Source organism: Neophocaena asiaeorientalis, unplaced genomic scaffold (assembly GCF_003031525.2).
Source record: "Neophocaena asiaeorientalis asiaeorientalis breed wild unplaced genomic scaffold, Neophocaena_asiaeorientalis_V1.1 scaffold1335, whole genome shotgun sequence".
Lineage (NCBI taxonomy): Eukaryota > Metazoa > Chordata > Mammalia > Artiodactyla > Phocoenidae > Neophocaena > Neophocaena asiaeorientalis.
Window position 1 is genome coordinate 133,631 of NW_020172361.1, and position 21,751 is coordinate 155,381.

Sequence of the window (21,751 nt, forward strand, 5' to 3'; positions counted from 1 at the left end):
AGTCACTTTGGGAGATAATGGGAGATGAGAACAGAACCAAGACTGGGACAAAATTGTGGAGGGTTCATTTTATTTGGGAGACAAAGTAAGGTTCTTTATGTTAGAGAGATGAAAAGATTTGCACCCTGAAAACTAAACATCAAGTAAATTCCAGGAGGCAGAAATCTTATTTCTCTTTTTTAGAGACTTGCACAGTGCCTTGGAATAGAGTACAATTTTTTTGGTCTGCTTAATGAAGGAGGGAGAAAATGGAAGTCAGGCACAAATAAGTTCATAAATTTGTCTAATATGTTAGAAGACTGGTATCTCATTTGGGGAGCACATATTACCATATTGAGAAGCAAATTATGGTATTCTCTGTAAATGTAAAAGTTATGCAAAGAAAAAGAGTGCACCCATATATACCTTATCTTATACCATGCTACCATTTTTAAAACTGTGCGTATACATATACGGTCAGTCCTCCATATCCATGTGTTCCATGTCTGTAGGCACAACCAACTGCAGATTGAAAACATTCAGGACAAAAGAATTTCAGAAAGTTCTTAAAAGCAAAACTTGAATTTGCCAGGCACTGGCAACTGTTTACATAACATTTACATTGTATTTACAACTATTTACATTGTATTAGGTGTTATAAGTTATCTAGAGATAATTTGAAGTCTATGGGAAGTTGTGCATGGGTTATATGCAAATACTGCCCATTTTATATAAGGGACTTGAACATCCGTGGATTTTGGTGTCTTTTGGATACTAGGTTTCTGAATTATCTGTAATCTGCCTTTGAGGTGGACAGTTTTCATTGCAAATATTAATTTGCATATTCATTTAAGGAGTTTTCATGGTCACATGTTCTTCCTTAGGATTAAGTAGAAAGCCAACATGTATATATCATACAGCCAACTACGTGTAGTCATTTCCTTAATTTTAATTATTTTTATTATACTAAAAGGCTTCATGACTGGACTTTCATATTTGATGCTTGCAGTTGTCTTGTCTGCATCATTTCACTTTGTCAAAAATCCCTATTTATTTTGGAGAGTATTTAGAAGCAATATTGCTTCTTTTGAACATCATAGTATACTTACCTAGAATATCCCAGAGATGCAGTATCAGTAGCATGTTTTTTCTGTTTATAATGTTATTCTGCTACACATCTGTGGTTTAGCATGAAGCCTTTGGCTTAGGGCATGAAAAAAGTTAAGAATGAAGCAAAAAGAAAGGAAGGTTAAATAAATCATTTGAAACAATATATTTTTTTTAATAAATTTTTTATTTATTTTTGGCTGCATTGGGTCTTCGTTGCTGTGTTCTGGCTTTCTCTAGTTGTGGCGAGCGGGGTTTGCTCAGCAGTTGTGGCGCACGGGTTTAGCTGCTCCGCGGCATGTGGGATCTTCCTGGGCCAGGGCTCAAACCCACGTACCCCACATTGGCAGGCGGATTCTTAACCACTGCGCCACCAGGGAAGTCCCTGAAACAATATTTTAATATCACTCTGCTCATGGTGGTCCCAGGTATTAGGTGAACTATCACTCACTATGAAAAAAAGAGTGGAGGGGCAGGGTTATTGAAATGCTTGGTGTAATTTGATTTTTATAGTTATTTGTAATGCTCTCTTAAGAGTGTTATTTTAGATGTTGCATGCTTAAAGAACTGCCTACTAGATCCTGCTTATTTCTAAGGCATTTCATTGCCTTTTTAAAAAGTAAGCTTTCAAAATCAAGTACTAATTTTTTTGTGGCTGTTTATAAAGTAACTAAAATGCACTGTCAGATATCAAAAACTAATGCAGAATGATAAAGTTTAAATTGTAATTTTAATTTGACTTTTCTCTCTGAATCTATTTTAAGGAACTGGGACTTGTCATTACTGGAACTCTTCCGGTCTTCAACATAACCGGCCAAAATGAAAATAAGACAAACTTAAAGGTTAAAAGTTAATTGATAAAATTAATAATAATAAATGATAAGCTATGACGTTGAAGCTCAGTGTGGATAAGATATTTCTATAAGGAAATACATACAATGTAACTGTCTCGTGAGGCGGGAAGTAAAAGGCAGCAGCTGCCTATGTGATAACCACCTGGGAAAAAGGAAATGCAGGTCAAGTTCTCAGTTCCCCAGAGCCAAGATTCAACTTAACTCTATTTAACTATGACTTGATGAGAACACAAGTTCAGACTCTGGGAGTAATTACATGATAAATGGACAGTACTATTGTGTGCACATTTTTAAATGCATCTAAGATATCCTTGGAGTTCAGAAAGAAAAATCCAAAGAAAAAAACCATGGTGATGTTTGTATCAGGTGTATAGGTACCTTTTTAGAATCACTGCTCCTCCAACGTACATTCAAAGGATAGTTTTTTTAATTGTCATGTAACATAAGGATCTGATTTAAATGATAGTTCTCATTATTTTTTCTCTTTTTTTACGATTCAGGAAAGATACTTAATGAGTTTCATTAAAAATCTTGATTTCTATAGTGCTGGTAATATTGTCAATGTAATATAATGCTACCAACTTGAAGTTCTACAGGTTTTGAAAAATATGTCTCTTGTACTTGTTAAATTGTCTCATTTTTTAAAAATACTTTTGATTTAAAAGTAGGTTTACATTTCTGTTTCTTAGCTTACATAAGAAGGAATTTAAGAATGTGGGAGAAGTTAAGATTTTTTAATGCTAAATACTCATAGTTCGGTTGACATTCCTGATTTGAGGGAAATTTATTTCCAGTTTATAATGAAATGAAGTCGGTTGCACTAAAGTATTGTTTGTTCACTTACTATAAATGTCAGTGGAACTCCTTATTTTAATAATATGGCCATAGAAAACATTGGTCATTCCTCTTTGGGGGCCCATTACCATTCTTAACTATCTGTTGGTTCTAGTCATCATAACTCAGGAAGGAGTAATTCTCTAACTTCTCATGTAGATTATCTAAGGGATTGCTTGAATTTGGGGTACTTGCTCAGACTAGGGTTGATTCATGGGAAAAGAGCACAGTTGTTGACATAACTTTCTCGTTCTTTGTGCACCTACACAAAATTTAAAATGTTCTTGTGATAACTATTAACTGGATTTTATGATTTTCTTTGTAACGTTTTGATTTATAATTTATATAATTACATTTTAGACGAAAATTCCTAATTCTAAATTTTAACACCATTCACATCCTATGTCCCATAGAAGATTATGATAACAGTTTACCACATCGCCTTTTTGATTTGCAACTAAAACGGTGATGCCCATTGTTTGGTATTTAGAAGTTAGCAGCAACCAGAAATAGTGTTGTAAGAATTTCTGCTGTTTTATTACAAATAAGGTCACATATTGTACTTTTCACGTATACACAGGTATTATCAGCAGCAAAAATCCATGGTTTTCTCATTCCATATTGCCTAATTAACTTTAAACTGGACATTTTTGTGATTTCTTAAACATAGCATACCAAAAAGTTAGTTTACACTCACAAACACACACACACACACACACACCTACAGCTGCTGACTGTACAGCAATTAAGTATTAGTACAAGAAGTATCAAATTTAAAATTTCATGTCTTTTATACTTTAGCTTTAATCATCAAGATTTCACTTTTAAGCTAAATAATAATGATACAGTTGTGGGAATATAATCAAAGCTGAGAATCATTGCAAGTTGATAGCAAAAGTGCCTCACCCTTACATATATATATGATTAAGCTAGTATGGAATACAACCATTGTCAAGCAGAAGGATGAACGTATATAATAATTGTGTAGAAATATGTAAATTTTCGGTAGAAAATACACTGCCTTTTGCTGTCTTATAGAACCAGCTTATTCTTGGTGTGATGGGAGTTGACGTGTCTTTGGAAGATATTAAAAGACTGACACCACGTTTTACAGTAAGATGCAATTTACTCTGTTGGTAACTTCTGTTTTAAAACTCTGTACTAATTTAGCTTGTTTTTAAAGCACTTAAAAGGAATTCTCAAAAATTTTGTGCCGTTATCTTAGCAAATGAATTAAATATTTAAAAGGATTCTTAAAAGAGTGTAAAGATATCACGTTCTCTTTCTTTATGCTTTAAGATATGTATTTAAGAAATTGTTTTTAAAGAATGTGGATTTCTGATTGCGACTCAGGAATCTTTAAGGTTGTTTCTTATTATTTTTCAGCTGTGCCCCAATGGCTATTATTTTGCAATTGATCCTAATGGTTATGTTTTATTACATCCAAATCTTCAGCCAAAGGTATGTATATAATTTATTTACAATGATTAGCGTTCTGTAAAATTAATGATTAATGTTCTTAAAAGGTTCGTCACTTTTAAATCCACTATACAGCACTAAGTATAAAGGAACATTATACCTGTAACGTTATAGATGACAAGACCCCAGTTTATAATATATGAAGGTGTGAAAACAGTTTTCGTTTTCTCTTACCTGTTTAGTTCTGAAATGTTTCTATCCACTATCCAGCTAACCAATATTCCTATCTCAGGCAGCCATTATCACCTCCTGGGCCTGAGCTTCACACATCCCACTTGGTATTTTGATTAGGCTGTAGGTGGTGAAGGAGATGGCCTGGATAGGTGTGAACTTGAGATCATTATTCATGTTCCTCTATGCGTAGGCCATTTGCATTGCCCTTTTTTTTCTGGTAATTATCTCCCCTTTCCATCTGCCAGGCTTATAAAGATATGTATGAAATTCAAAAAGAAAAAGTCAAATGGGATGGGCTTCAGAAATGGGAGGGGTTTATTCATCAGGGAGTTATATGGAAGTGATAAAATTCCATACATGAACCGTTTTATCCTAATCTTTATGCCTATGTTCCCAAGATATAAAATACTTTCCTAAATGTCTCATCCAACTCATTCCACTTTTCATTAATGCTTCACAGGTAAAAAACTTTATCCAGAAGTAAAATTGGCAAAACCTTATATATTTTTAATTTATAAGCATCTTCAAGTTATTGTTTAACTCTGAAGATAATATTAAGGATACTTTAAACCATGCTGGATGGAAATACATACAGACTTTTGCATATTATTTCCTTCTCCCCAGGCATGGAGATTTAATGTTAGTGATGTTTTAGGACACATACAAGTATGTATGTGCATACACACACACACACACACACACACACACACACACACACAAGGTTGGGTCATTAAAAACTTCAAAAAGTAATAATTAAGAACCATTAATATTGAATGTAAAAACATATTGAGTGGTTTTAATTATTGTCTATATTTTATTTCTCACTTTGGAACTTATTTTCATATAAAATCCATCATGATCTAAATATTTGCTAATCATATGTAGCTGCTGATCACCTTGCATTATTTTTAAAGTTGTTATTTTATTGTAAATGTGGTATAAGCATATTTTCACATTATTATTAGTCTATCACAGCTCTTTGAAAACACATCATGTTAAGTTCCTCTTAGAGTTGTTCATGATTGGCTAATCATTCTATGATTTTTCCATAATTGAAAATTTTTAAGTCTTTTTAAGAGTTTTTAAAATTTACAGTATTATTTTGTATTATGTTTGTATATCCAGTGTATTTTAAATTATATTACTGTAAGTAAAGTGATTTAAATGCAGTAATAATGTAATGTGAAGGGTGTGAAGGATCCCAACTTTTACGTAGTTGGACATTTTATGATTGTAGGTCTTAACTCCTTCCCCAGAAAGAACTAAAATATGTCATAGACAAAATAATAAAAAAGAATAATTAGAATAATCACGTATGATGTATATCTATAAAACCATCATTTAGAGGTAATTATTTGAAAAGGGTTTTCCCCTTTTCTGCATTCTTGTACTAATAATCAGTATTTATGTAGAAAGTATTTTATTACTATTTGAATGCTGTTAACATATTTGACTCATATTTGGAATAATCAATTTACTAAAATTTGTAAAGTTACAAAGAAAATATAAATTCTTTAGAAATTCTTATTAAAGCCCAGGTGATTTTTCTTCAGGATTATGTTAGCTTTTCATATTTTTAATATAGGAGATTATTATAAGTAAGTGTGCAACAGAAAAAACTTTTAGAAAAAATACTTAGAAAACCATTAAAAATAAAATGTTTGAACAATCAATGTATTATTTTTTTCAGAAATTCATGCTTGTGAACTAAATATGCTTATCATTTCTCATCATTAACAGGTTAAATATTATAATTTCTTTTTGTGGGTGACAGTGCTTGCTATACAGACAGATACAAGAACCTGATAAAGGATGATATAGTATAAGATAGTTGTTTTAGAAATTGACAAATACAGAGGACCAATATGGTTAGAGAGTATACTAACAAAATTAATCTTAATTTTTGCATCCAAAATTCACCAATAGAAATAAAGGAAAATAATGCTACATTCCATAGTATCCATTATTATTTAACACGATCAAAGTCTAATCTTACGCAGGTATCCTTTGCTGAATGCCTTTTGTTTTCTTCTTGAAACTGTAATCTTAATTCACATTGTTTCAATACAATTTTGAAGTTTATAGAAGGCAGAACAAGTGTCCTAAAGCCAAGAATATCAGAAAATAAAGTAGCTATGAATCTTTTGCATATCTAATTTTCTGAGGAATCATTACTTATCTTCTCGGAGAGACTTTTCAAAGTCTCCACCATGACCACATTTTGACAAATGCTGAATTATGTATCCTCCTTTATTCCAGAATGCATTTGAGAATTCCTCTGTTGTGTTTCAATGAAATAACCAGATTAGGTATACTTATTAAAACCTCATTTTTATCAGTCTAAAGAAATATTTATTGTATAAGGAAATTGTGCATAATTTACATTTTAGAAGTCCATATTTAAAATAAACCTACAGTATTATGACTGAATTCTTCATTTGTTCCATGGATGTAACATTTGATGTCACTAACAAAGGCACAAATTTTAATGTTTAAGTCTGACTTTTTAATATCCTGTCGTATTTATATTTTAACACATTTGAATCATATACATTCTAAAGAATTCCTGTTTTTTCCGTTTTTTAAATCACCATAGGGAATTCTCCGACAGTCCAGTGGTTAGAACTCACTGCTTTCACTGCGGTGGGACTGAGTTCGATCCCTGGTCGGAGAACTAAGATCCCTCAAGCTATGGGGTGCGGCCAAAAATAAAATAAAATCAGCAAAGAAATTGTCTGAGACAAACCATCTTTCTCATTTCCTACATTCTCACTTTTTTTTTCCCTAGGAATAAAAGGAAAACATTAGTCATTTTGCTAAAAAAAAGTTTGAGCATTTTTACTAGCATTACATATTTTATTCACTAAAAATATTTTTGAACTTTCATTTCATTTATTGACTCATCATGAGCTTGATGATACCTGTTTCTGATCGAGGAAATATCTGACCAAAATTGATGACAGGATAGAACGCTTACCCATGTTGATATGTAGTATGATGAATTACCATCTTTCTGTTGCTTCAGCCTATTGGTGTAGGTATACCAACAATTAATTTAAGAAAAAGGAGACCAAATGTTCAGGTAACTGTGAACGAAGTTAGCAGTGCCTTCAAATTTGCTAAATCAGAGTTGCAATTAAGCTTCTCTTCCTAAAAGCATATGATTAATGCTGCCTTTCCTGACAGCAAGCTTCCAGAGCATGAGATGGAGATGAGCATCATTTCTCAATAAGCCAGAGCAAAAATGTTATTAATAATGGCAGAGGGTATGCATTTGCTGACTAAAGATTGCTAGCAAATGATGTAATAACAATGATAATCGGAGTAATCGCAATTAAATGGCTTCTAAAAAATAGATGTGTTATTAAATATTGTGAAGTTAGTGTCAAATCCATGTAATCCTAACAATTTGCTTGTAAAATTAACTTCTTAGTAGAAATGAAAATACAATTCTAATATATAATTTCTATAAACCACACAATGTAACCCAAAATTTCTTTGGATTTCTAAGTGTATTTTCAGATTAGCAGTTAGAGGAAGTTCCCTTCACCTAATTAAAAATGTCCAAAATTGCAAATAAATATCATCTGGCCAACTTACCACAAAATCTTTTCTCTGATGGCAACATATTTAAACATTATTCTATGTATGCTTATTTCTATAAGTGCACTAAAAATAATCAGCATAAACGGTTACTTCCTGTAGTTTAGTAGAATTTAGCAAGAGCATTTCAAAATTTCAGAGAAAGTTCAATATGACTTAAGGTTTTCTGTGTAATCCTATCATTTCTTTTAAAAAGTTGGTGATGTTATAATGGAGAGGTAGTGTGATATTAAGAGATCATTAAGCTATGAATTAGTAGAACTGAGTTCCAGTTTGTTCTACTTATAGCCAACACTGTATCCTTGAGTAGTTCACTAAACGCCATAGTACTTCAGTTTCTTCATCTGAAAAGCAGGAAGATTAATAATTGTTTCCTATCCTACACAATATATTCCTAGGAAATTGAATACATATATTGATCCCCAGCTCCATCTCCTGAAAATTCTGATTTAATTTGACCAGGGATGGGAGCCGGGCTTCTGAAATAGTTTTAAAGTTCCCAGGTAATTCTAAAGTACAGAGCCAATGGATTAATAGAAGCTTCAGTTTCCTTCTAGCTCTAGAATTGTATGACAATCTGAATTTCGTGTTGTTGCATCAGTCTCCATTTCTTTTGTGATTCCTGTAGAGGTTAAAATTATGTTTATGTCTTTTCTTGATTTATTAAATTGTTTTATGTTACTCCTCTTGCATGTTTCTTTTTGTGGATTACCTTGGATTATACTCATTGCAGTCATGTACATTTTAGTGAATTTTTAGTTTTGCCGTACTTTCAAATATTGCATGTAAATATTGTGATATAATTTAAAAATAAACAACCTGAAAAATGGTTTGTTTTATTTTTGTTTTCCTTCCAAGGAAACTCCAAATGGCAAACTAGCAACCACACAAGACGTCTGAACTTGGAAAATATTTTTTGAGCTATGTAGTATTTTTAATAATACCAACTAATAATTATTTCAAAACATTGCCTTGTGCCTTTTATTTTAGTTCCACAAATGGTATGGTCTTTATATCAGTTGATATTCAAATTTTACACATGAGAATTGTTAGATATTTAAAACATCAAACAAAAGTACTGGGAGTGCAGGGACTGGATTCCAGTTCTCAAGCCTCTCTTGGTGCTTTCTGATGAGAAGAGTTCTGCTTTTGAATTTTTCAATCACTGTACCTGTAATGAGTCTTTTAAAAAATGGTCAGCCAGATTGCCATTTAAAAAGTACAAGTGATGCATTGACATTTTTCTTTTATGATTTCCTTTTCCTGTCTGTGTCTTTGTATGTTGGATTGGGACGTGATCTTCATATTGCCCATTCTTCCTGATAATGCCTCCTCCATGCATGCTGTTTGGGTCTGGTCATGCTATGCATTATCCATTGCATGTAAGATAATATTCTTATTTATGTTTATATTTTATCATTTTATTTTGACTTTGTTTTGTGGTGAGTTAAAATGTTAATACTGATGTGAGGGTGTTTGTGTAAAGATAATTTATTTCATGAGACGTTAAGCAATTCAGAATAATTTGTCAGCTTTAGAGTAACTTTCTCAGTTTTGTTTTTTAAACAGAGGACTAGAATTATTTTCAATGCTGATTTTTATTTTCTTCTTATAAAATATTACTTTCCAAAGAGTATTTGCTTCTGGGCCAATAAGATGCTGCCTAAACAATGATCAGTATTTTCACCTATTGAACAATCTAATACTTTCAATATTCTAGAACCTTGTGAATCTAGATATGAAGTTCATAAGCAGTGAATATTTTTTTTAATAAAAATGCCAGGCACAGTTGGGTTTTTTGTTTTAATTTGCCTTTAAGAATCCCCATTCATCAAAACCAGTGGGAATCATATATTTTCATTATTTAAATGGAGCTACTCTTTGAAGGCATTTTTGTCTTTATTATAAAATAAATACATGCCATGATACTGTGTCATTCAGCATTTGAAATAAATGTTTAATTTTAATGCATTTTTAATTATTGGCATTGTCTTGGGTAGTCAGCCCTACTAAAACATTGTTTAAAATAATGATCTGAACGTATTTTGGAAGAGCCTGTGAGGCTGAAATTTTTAAAATTCCAGTGACCTTGCACTAATACAGCATAATTCCTATTTATTTATTACTTCTGTCTAATTAGTTATCATATATTGATGGTATTTATTTTAGTAAATATTAAAAATCCAGTTTCTAAATTTTTACAGTTGTAAAATAATAGACACCTCTTATGATTTTATGTTCTAGTGAACTTTGAAATTCTATGGCGTGTTACATTACTTAGTAAGTGTTATAAGAGGATAGTATATTTTTGTTTATCAGATATTTTGATATCCTCATTTTATGATTGAGAAATTTTTTAACTGTCATGTGAGGTAAATTTACCAGGTTAACAGTTTCATTTGATATGTTTATGTAAATAAATAATCTGCCTGTTCCATAGTGAATTTGATTTCTTATTACATACCAGCAAGAAGCAGCAGTAGGACGTGTAAAGCAGGAAAACAGTATTTAGTGAACCTAGGGGTTATTATTCAAGTTAGACTTCAATCACAATAGCTAATCTTTATTAAAATCCTTATGACTTTACCATAAATTTTATCTTACAAAATTGACTTAATTTGACTCATTAAAATATATTGTAAAATTTCTGAGTTTCAAATGCATGAAGCAAACTTGCATCTTTTCTTTATGCATTTGAAGAAGGAAAAATAAATTTAGAAGAGTTTGTTCTCCTTAGCAAATTCAAACATTTTTAAAACATTTTCCCTCATATAATTTTATTTTTTATGGAATACAAATAATGTATATTACTTACACATCACCTTTGTTTTATTGCCAAATATGTTATCCACATGGCTGTATTTTGCTCCTTTCACATCCCAATTAAAGATAAAATCTGTAAGTGGATCTTCAAAAGTCATATTGCCACAGAATTTGTGATTATAAATGTCCTACCTAACCCAGGACTCAAAACTCTTCAGTTGGTTATCAATTAAAATTTGTCTGCTATACTTAAAGCTCAAATCCCTAGCCTACTTATTATTATTTTTAAATATATATGAAAGAATATACCTTTATATAATTATTTTGTCAACTTTTTAAGATACCTTAGGTAAGTAACTTTTATGGAATTAATTTCATATTTAAATATCTATTGAGTTATTCTACATACAGCATCATTTTACAATGTCATATATGCTTAATTACTATTTTCTGTGTAGAACCCCAAATCTCAGGAGCCAGTAACTTTGGATTTCCTTGATGCAGAATTAGAGAATGATATTAAAGTGGAGGTGAGTGCAATCAGTCAGCTTGAACAGCACCCTCAGGTCAGATGCTGGTGTCCTTCCAGTCCACAGGGATCTGTTGAGCAGCTTCATTGTGTTGGTTCTGTCTTAGGTGCTATACACACAAAGATGAATGTTTTTTATCTTTAAAAATTTCTAGATCCTGGGCTCTCTCATCCGAAAGATCATATGAAAAGGAATAAATATTTTAAATTGGGTGTGACCTTAGTGTTTTTCTTTCTCCTTCCACAGGTAGAGTTATTTTCAGTATTTCGATACAAATGTAACTTGTAAATTTCAATAAAAAACATAGAGAGGGGGACGTTGCCATAGAGTTGAAAGAAAAGTTGCAGGGAATTTAATCATCCAACCACCCAGTAAGCAACATGATGAAAGAAGCTGCCATGTTTGTCTTAGTACTCTATACTCAGAAAGTTTCTATTTTATTTCAAAACCAAAATTGCATGCCACTTCCTCCGAGAGGTCCTTCCATAATAATAGGGATAATCATTAATAATAACATTTATTGAGTACATGACATGTGTCAGTCATGGATTCTCAAGAGCCTTTGAGTAGGTACATTGTTATTGTTATTATTATTATATCTGTTGTACTGATGATCTGTTTGAGGTACAGGAGGTTAAATAGCTTATCTCCAGTTACTCAGCTAGTAAGTAGCAGAACCAGGATTTGAACCTGGCTCTTGCACGCCAGAGCAGAGATTTTTAAGATTCTTTCAGATGAACTAACTCCTTCTCTTTATCTATTCAAAGGCCACCGTATTTCTTTTACAGTTTGTCACAGTGTGTTTTAATTTGTACTTGCTTTACACACTTTACAACCTTACTCCCTCAATGTAGAACAAGAGAATCTATTTATCATAGTTACCTTAGACTGAGGCATAGTGCTGGGATGTTTTAGGTAAATAATGAATATTTGTTGTAAAGTATTTTGACAGCATAAAGTAGGATCATGTAATGTTGAAGAGCTTGGTTTCTGGACTCTCATACCACTGAGTAACTGTAATTGTATTTAACCTCTCAAGTCTCAGTTTCCCCTCCATCAATCCCATAAAGTAATTGAACACTTTTATTAATTACATTTCAAAAATTAATGACTGGTTGAAAATATTTCATTAAGAATGTTTTTATCATTTTAAGATAATGTAAAATAATGATGTGGTAACTTTTAAAAGAATATTTCCACACTTCAGTAGGTCAGTTTAGTATCTGCTATAAAGTAGTTGTTTCAATTTCCCTTAGATTCGAAATAAAATGATAGATGGAGAAAGCGGAGAAAAAACATTCAGAACCCTGGTTAAATCTCAAGATGAGGTAAGAATTAAGTCAGGTTTATTCTTAAATTAAAATGTGTATATTAATAATGATAATTGATATTAGTGGTAAAGCAATATTTATTCATAAAAAGGGACATTTCTAGAAAAGAAAAATTGTTTAAGGCACTCTTTGCTGGAGGGACATTTTTAATAAGATTTTTAACTCTGAAATTTCTATAAAATGTTGCTTTAGATTTCTTGATGTATTCTTCTATCATTTACAATATGTTCTTGAAAATTATATTTTTTAATTTTTTTAATTGATGTATAGTTGATTTACAATATCATGTAAGTTTAAGGTATACAGCACAACGATTCAGTTATACATACATATATATACACACATACATATATATTCTTTTTCAGATTCTTTTCCCCAAAGTTTATTACATAATATTGAATATAATTCCCTGTGCTATACAGTAGGTCCTTGTTGGTTATTGAAAATTATTTTTATGTCTCCATTTATTTTTTTACCAGTATAAGAAATAGAATACACAATATAATGTTTGCCATGTTCTTTTAGGCCATTTCAGTCATACAAATTTGAAGTTAATATTTAATAGCTGTATGTTTTGTATGGTTTGTGCATGCAGATGTTCTAATTGTTGAGTTCCATATATTTTTTGTTTGTTTCTTGTTTCTGGCTTCATTTATCTTCTTTTACTATTTAAGCACTATTTCCCTGAATTTAAACCTGAAATTAAATCCAAAGATAACACAGCTACTGCCATAAAATCACGGGTACAGCTATGTAACACTTGTATTGTTTTATATTGACGTGGAAAAACTCCGTCTATATGAGAAGTGTGTCTGTTCATTATCAGTCACATGTGGAATAAATACACATTCGTATGTTTGAGGATTTGAAAAATGTGTAGAACTCCCAAGCTTTTGAGCCTGGAAATTAAATTTAAGCTTTTATGTATAATTTATGTCCGTTTCCTCACAAGCTCATCCCTTTTAAGTGTAACATTTCTCCTGAATTTCTCAGCAGAGCTTTCCCTAAGATGGAGCTAGTATCTAAATACAGTACTTCATTAACACGTGCCTTTTCTAATTTTAATATCATCAGGAGTCCCTATTATCAGAACCCAAGGGGAGGTATATACCAGTGTCAGTCTTTGTTGAAATGTCAACTCTGTTTACTTAGACTTTACGTGTGCTGTTTACCACTTCACTTTTCAGAGGAAAGATGTAAACCATTCAGCAGTTCTGCCAGCTTCTCCGTCTTGTTCTGCCAGCAAGAACTCTGGGACCTGCACGTTCTTTTTTCAACTTAAAAATCAATTTTGTCTTTATTCAGTCACTTTGATATTTCTTTCCTTCAATTCACTTTAAATTCTTCTTTTTGACCAATATCCACCCATAGACTTTTCCTATTAATAATATCGAAGAAAGTAGTGTTTTGTATGCTTATTTCTCTAATCCAACACAGTTTTTGATATTCTGTTTTTTATAACTTGCTGAACAATACTAGTTTGCCATGGTTTTTTATGAGTATTAATAAATATGTAAACATTATTTCTTTTAATTTTTTAATGAATTTTAGGAGTCCAAAAATTTCCTGAGCACTTCCTGCCCTCCCTCCCCCCATCCTCCACACACCTCAGTAAAGCCATGGGGATATTTGATGTATAGAAGCAACACTGTGTAGTTGTTATAAAATGAACTTGACATCATACATTCTCCTTCATCCTGCTGACTAAAGTCCTCATTTCTTCATCAGTAACTTGTGGAAAAGAACAGTATTTCATTTACTCCAGGGAGTTGATTAAATGATACACTGACTGTAAAATGCCTAGATATTGCCCCAAACCAAGTTATATTCAGTGAATATTATTGTTCTGATGAGGATGATGAAGCTGGTGATAACTAAAAATACTAAAAGATACATATGTGTCATCACCATACCTAATGGAAGAAGTAATGATCATTTCTTTACTACTGTTCGGTAGCTCCATAAGAAAGATTCAATATCCATGAAGTTATTTAGCTCTTACTTCCTTACCCTAGTGGATATAGTTGTCTTTCTAACCTTCAGTGATACTAAGTAATTAGTCTCTTATAATAGATACGTACTATAATAATGGCTTAATAAGAACAGTAATGTGCTAACCATACATTTGGGTCTAGACACAGTGCGCTAATTTCCTGATATTATCAATTTCTCTTCAACATACCCTACTATGGAAATATCTGAGCATTATCTGATATTTCAGTCCTGTTTCAATATTAAAATGTATTTTTCAGGAAATGTTTTTAAAGTTTTGAGGTTAATAATTTGGCATAAATTACTAAGATTTTGCACTTAAACGTCCTTAAAATTTATTATGTGGGTATTTTTTTCCCTAAAATGTTGCTTTACACACACACACACCTCATAACAGAATAAATAATTGTAGAATAGTATAGATCAGATATTTGTGAAGAAGGTATTGAATGGTGACTGAATTTATAAATAGAGCCTAGCATTCTGTTCTTCATATAAATTCACTTCAAATTAAAAGTGATGATAACCATGTCCAACTCTTTTTTTTTTTAGAGGTATATAGACAAAGGAAACAGGACGTATACATGGACCCCTGTCAATGGCACAGATTACAGGTAATTAACCTTATTTATTTCTATGTGTGCTGTATAAAAGAATGTTCAGTGCCTTTCACCTATTTTTATTTTTATTTTTTATTTATTTATTTATTTTTGCGGTACGCGGGCCTCTCACTGTTGTGGCCTCTCCCGTTGCGGAGCACAGGCTCCGGACGTGCAGGCTCAGAGGCCGCTCACGGGCCCAGCCACTCCGCAGCATGTGGGATCTTCCCGGACTGGGGCACGAACCCATGACCCCTGCATCGGCAGGCGGACTCTCAACCACTGCGCCACCAGGGAAGCCCTCACCTATTTTTAAGTAGCCATTTTTCCAGTGGATGAATGTTGTCTTTACATACTCATAAGCTATTTTCAATATAATTAAAATAGAAATGTTATCCTTTCCAACATTAAAATGCATTAAAGTTATACATTCTGATTTTCAAAATGAGAAAGATGGGAAAAGCTAGAAATATAAAATTTAGAAATGAAAACTTGTATGATATACACATATTTGGTGTTTTATATATTTATGTTAGTAATAATAAATGTTGACATTTATTACTTTGTGGTCATCACCTCCACTGACCTCCTCATTTAAATTGTCATTCAGTTTACATTACTTACATTTAGGTAGCAAATTAACTTAAAAATGAAACTTATTACATCATAGTATAATCTTATATAAAATGCTCAATTGATATAATTTAATCCCATGAGTAGAAATTCTGTAATATCCTGATCCCTTCAATTGACTGGACCTTGGAAAATTGGACAGACTAATACCCTAAAATTTCTTGGAAATTCTTCAGCACTTGCTGAGCATTTTTTTTTTTTTTTTTTTTTTGTGGTACGCGGGCCTCTCACTGCTGTGGCCTCTCCCACTGCGGAGCACAGGCTCCGGACACGCAGGCTCAGTGGCCATGGCTCACGGGCCCAGCCACTCCGTGGCACGTGGGATCTTCCCGGACTGGGGCACGAACCCGTGTCCCCTGCATCGGCAGGCGGACTCTCAACCACTGCGCCACCAGGGAAGCCCTTGCTGAGCATTTTTTGTTTTGTTTGCTCTAAGGTCACTGCTTTCCCTGTGGTCCTGCTTCCTACAGCCTCATAATACTGAGGCTGTTACGAAAATGTCCTTCTTATTACTTATTCTCTCTTCCTCCTCTCCCTAACACCTTCCATCTTTGGATCTCATGTCACCAGACCACACCGCGCACCATTCTTCCCTTTGAACAGTCATCTCCCTCTGGTTCCTGTAAGATATCAGTTTCTGTGTGGTTGCCACCCTCTCCTCCATTCACATGGATCAGTGTTTCTCAAAATATTTGAGACATACCCACGCTTATATAAAATGAAACGAAAATTGTTTACTAAAATAAACTAAAAGAGATGAAAACTCAAGTGGAAAAAAAATGTTTATTACATTTCATAGACATGAAATTCATGTGTCAAATTGTTATAAAATTCTAAATGCTTACTCTCACTTTCTATGCTTAATTAATCATGAGCTGGTAATAGATAGTTTGCAAGTGGGCCAGGTCCCTTGACACACTTTAAATACCAGTGACGTAGATGATTTTTCTGGTGCCTGGACTCTCTTTTTTTTTTTTTAATCTCCTCCCCTCTGATGATCTTGTCATTCCCCTATCTTAGCTACCTACTCCAAGGTCATGTTTTACAACTCTAACATTAAGACTGCAAGTCCTACATAATCTTAATTTGAGATTTTTTTTTTATCCAACTCTCAGAGTAATACATTTTAGCTTTCCAGCCCCTCCTTCTAATAGTCCAACTGCAACAATCCTTTGACTCAATTGAGACCTGAAATCGATCAACCCCTTCGACCTTTCACTGTCCTTGCCTTCCTCACGTCCTTGTACCCCTCTTTATTCAACATAAATTCTTTGGGTCTTACTACATTCACTCTCTTACACATACCATCAACTCCTACATCATACTTAGGTTTGGCAAACAGTAGTTTGACCAGTCCCAATCCTGGTTAAATTATTACCAACACCACACTGCACCCACACAGCTACAAACGGGAGAAATAAAATATTCCTTGACTGGTGACATCCAACATTCAGGACCTTTAACCTTAAGTGTACTTCAGTAGTGCCTGCTGATCTCAGTAGTCCAGTAAATTTGGGATGCTTCTAGATGACTTTTGATAGCCTCTCTTCACTCCTCAAACCCGTCTCTTTCCCATCCATTTTTCTCTCAGGTGATGTCTTTACTTCTGTTTTTCTCAGTGAAATAGGAAGCAATCAGAAGACACCTTCTACCACATAACGACTTGCATCTATATCTCCATCTCCTATCTCTATTTCTATTCACAACACAATAACAAGAGTGATATTATTAATACTTGAGTTATATTGTTTCATTTCTCTAGTCAAAATTCTCCAATAATTTGCTATCTTAATCTCTATAAAATCCGAAGTTTGTCATGACCATTAGAGAGGACTTACAGCATCTGACCTAAGTTATCATCAGTTCTCTGAAGTTACCTTCTCACGTTCTCCACTGAACCACCTTCATGTTAGAGCTACACTATCCTCCTTGCTAGTCCTCATAAACCCGGGACCATTCTGCCTCAGGACCTTTGCACCCGAAGTTATTTCTGCCTAGGATGAATTTTCCCCAGGTATTCACATGCTTACTCCATCTTCACACCTTCACTTACTTTTTTGTCACCTCAATAAGGCCTTCCCCAATAATCCTACCTAAAATGTAAAGTGCCGCATTATCATTTGATATTATATATGTGTATATGCACATACCCACACATATATATGAAGCATATATAAAGAAATTTATTTCTACTGTTTGTTGTTTGTCTTCCTTCACTATAAGTTCTAAGAGGGCAACGTTCTGAGATTGTTAGACTCTGAGATTCTAAGATTGTTGCCTGCTTCATTTATTTTTGAATCCTCAGCTCATAAGTCAGTGGCACACAGTAGACATTCTGTAAATATTTACACAGTTAAATAGTTAGATTTTCAATTTGTCTCATTCTGTCAAATCCAAATAATAGTTTCCAAACTTCCATTGCAATACTCAAATATGAGGGCCTCTTTAACTACATATTAATATACAGTTAATATGTAGCCTACTTAATAGGCTGTGGTGGACTCAACTGTTCTTTTCCTAATAAAACGAAACAACCCTCCTCCGCCCTCTGCCCCAGAACATACACATAACTTTTCAGGGGAGCCTAGAGTGCTGGGGATTCCCCTAGTAGTGGGTTGCTAGCATGGCATGCAGACTAGGTCTAGAAGAGGGGCACACGGTTACCAATGTCATGAGACACTACCTGCCAGTCTTTCTCCAGTTTTCCAGTTTTTGACATAATTTTGAACCTACTGAATAACACCAGAATGAATGTTTATTTTACTTGTGTCTCTTGATTTCTCTCTCTCATTTCTATTAGGCATCTCTTTACGCATATACAATCTTTATGTACATACATAAGTAATTATTTTTCTTTCCGTTTCCATGGTTATTACCACCTTTCATTTTTTTGGATAAACTTGTCAGAAGGTGTGACAGCCAACAGGAAATCTGGGAGCCCTGTCTCGTTAGCGATGATTTCATGATAAAAGGAAATGTTGGATGCACATGTGGGAAAGTGCTCTCTGCCTTTGTTTCTTAGACAAACAAATTCTAAGTTAGAAAAACCATTTCTTTTTGACCCTGACGGTGAGTCAGTCTGATGGTTGGTCCTACTGCAGTCATAATTATACTCTGGGGGAATTTTAAATTCTTACTGTACCTTACTTAAATATGTTTTTAATAGTCTCACAAATGTCTCCTGCATTCATCCCCTTTCCCTCACACACCAAGTTGTAATACAGGTGGCCAGATTGATGTTCTTTTCTCCAGTTCTGAGTACGTCTCTCCTTGTTCACAAAACTTTAGTCTCTTTCCATTTTTATCCAAGTTTGGATTCCAAGTCTGAAATTCACATCACACATTTCCAGCCTGACCTGTCTGCCCTGTCGTTTCGCCCACTGCACTGCACTACCCATACAAACCACTGTTCTCTGAACAAGCCCTAACTTCACACCTTTGCATGTTTCCTTCACACATTCTCTTCACAAATCTACAACTCAGAGCCAGATTAAATCTATTTCCATTGTAAGTACTCCCCTGAATCTCCGTACAAATAAATCCACAAATAAGAAGCTAGAAAACATATTACATCTAAATTGAAGGGAAAAAATGGCAGTGCTTTTATTTAATGAATTAGGTATCAAATCTCACTTAGTGATTTCTGTCTCCTTAAGCCTTGATATAACTTGATATAACATATTTCGAAATATAGTAGTTATTTTAACAGAATGTCCTCTTTTTTTAATGAAGAGTTTGATTTTTATGGTGATATAAATGAGTTGAAAAGTGTGTTATAATCCATTTAACTAAGTTAACCATGTTTATGGAAGTCACAAAAATATTGCATGGGCTCTACCATCCATCTGGTGGCCACTGGCTTTATTAGACTTTTATCCCTGGGAGAAAATAAAGCAGACTTGATTTGTTGGTTTTATGAGAGAGACAGCAAACACTGCATATGGCAGCATCCTTGACTCAGAATCTTGATTGAAGAGCTTATCTGCTATAGGTTGAAGAAATAACTGTTGCCTGAAGAAAAAAATCATTATGTGTAACAATATTTTTCTATAAAATAAAGTATAGCTATTAATAGCAACCTGAGACTTGCAGGCCAATAAAATGTATATTCGATATGTCAGTTTTAAAACGTCTATTGTGTTCCTCATGGGTTTCCACACTATTTTTTATGGTACATGAGAGGTAACCCAAGCTTACAGTGTGACACTGTAGCAGCCACATGATGTAATGTTATCGGTCTTAATTTGAAGTTTCTCTTAGCAATAAATGCTGATAGGGCAATAAAAATGTCCTAATTTCCCTTGAGAGGCATTTGTGGGAGACAGTCTTCAAATGCTCACTAATTCTGCTCTACATTTTATAAATGGCGAGTGAATCATGCAAGGTCATCTTGCTTTCAGACTAATTGCACTGCTTATTTTAATTTTAATCTCTGCCTCCCCTTAAAGGAAGTTACCTTTAAAATGAATGTGGAGATTTTCATTAAATCTACATAACATTTTATTTCTCTGACCTTTTCCCATAAGGAAAGTTTATGAATTACTTAATGATGGAGAAAGATTTGGGAATTGGAGGTAACAAGCATCCACTTATTTTGCTATCTTAACTGCATAATTAAATTGTAGCAAATAAGCCCTTGCATTTTTCCTCTTCATAGAGTGAATTTTTAGCATATATTCATAAGAAGAAAAACCTGACATTTTATATTTTGTCCTGTTCTATATTGCTCATAAAAAATGTATAACAGCATTACACTTTGGACATCCATCCTCAAAGCCTGGGAAACATGAGGCTTGAGTGATTTAAAAGAAGATCTTCTGCAAATGCCTAGAAATACTCAGAAGCCTAGAAATGCACACATTTTTCTGTGCATTGCTAAATTTGGGGTTAAATTGTAAAAATGAATGCTGAATAAATTGCTCACATTAATTAAGCGTCGTTTTTTAATAATAGTTGCATTGGAAATCTTAGAGATAACCTCATTTTTGGCATTAGTTTGTTAGTTTCCTTCTGTATTCAAAGGATAGCAGAGACCATTTGCAACTGTGAGTATGGATGTGGAATAATTAGTTCTGTCTGCACATGTGTCTCAGCCACCGTGAGTAGAGGAATTACACATATGCAGTTGTTACGGGAGAGTGCATCATATTCTGATCTCTTTTAACAATTCCAATATTTTGTGTGTTTTATTAATTGTCAGCTTCAAAATGAGTGCGGTTACCTGCCTGTCAGCTTTTTAGTTTGTACAGTCATATTAAGACAGGGTTGGATGACGGGCTTGTTTGACAGTCCTTGCGCCTAAGATGTTCAGAATTTGGCTTAAGATTTGCACTGGAGCTTTCCTCCAGTGTGTACATGTACCATGGGACTAGAGTAGCCCATGGCTCTTGTAAACTATTAAAGTCAAGATGTTTTTCCTACTGTGCCTAACAGCAATCTGCCAAATGAACTTGAAATAAATAGTTACACTGTTGGGTAAGAACCAATGGGATGAGCAAGTGCTAGAAAGGAACCTGAATTTCCCTTCCAAAAGACATGGGGGAAATGGCCTAGAAAAGAGTTGTACAATATTAGGTATTTAACCCCTCAAAAGAGACTATTTCAGATGATTTTATGCATTGTGTAATTAGTAATGATAATACTACTTCTTTCATTTGTAATTTTGAGTAGTGTACATTTGCTAGCAAGCATTGTAACATTATGTATAGTTCGTTAGGGAGGGGATAGCCAATTGGCAGGATATAATTACTTTGCTTAAACGTAGCCCTAGTATTCTTCTATTTTTGTCCACAGAGTATTTTAATATAGTTTTCTGAAAATACAGTATCCATGACATTTCTTCTTCAGCTGATTTATGGGCACATTTTGTAGCT

General features: G+C 33.4%; 1 protein-coding gene across 1 annotated transcript in view; it reads left to right on the plus strand.

The window, feature by feature from the left end:
• LOC112414506 (voltage-dependent calcium channel subunit alpha-2/delta-1) overlaps positions 1–21,751 on the plus strand; it is a 184,620-nt gene that overhangs the window by 113,913 nt on the left and 48,956 nt on the right. Inside the window, exons 12-17 of the mRNA XM_024766987.1 lie at positions 1,851–1,928; positions 3,813–3,887; positions 4,161–4,235; positions 11,252–11,323; positions 12,580–12,651; positions 15,199–15,260. Coding sequence (XP_024622755.1) covers positions 1,851–1,928; positions 3,813–3,887; positions 4,161–4,235; positions 11,252–11,323; positions 12,580–12,651; positions 15,199–15,260 — 434 coding nt within the window. The remainder of the gene's footprint in view (positions 1–1,850; positions 1,929–3,812; positions 3,888–4,160; positions 4,236–11,251; positions 11,324–12,579; positions 12,652–15,198; positions 15,261–21,751) is intronic.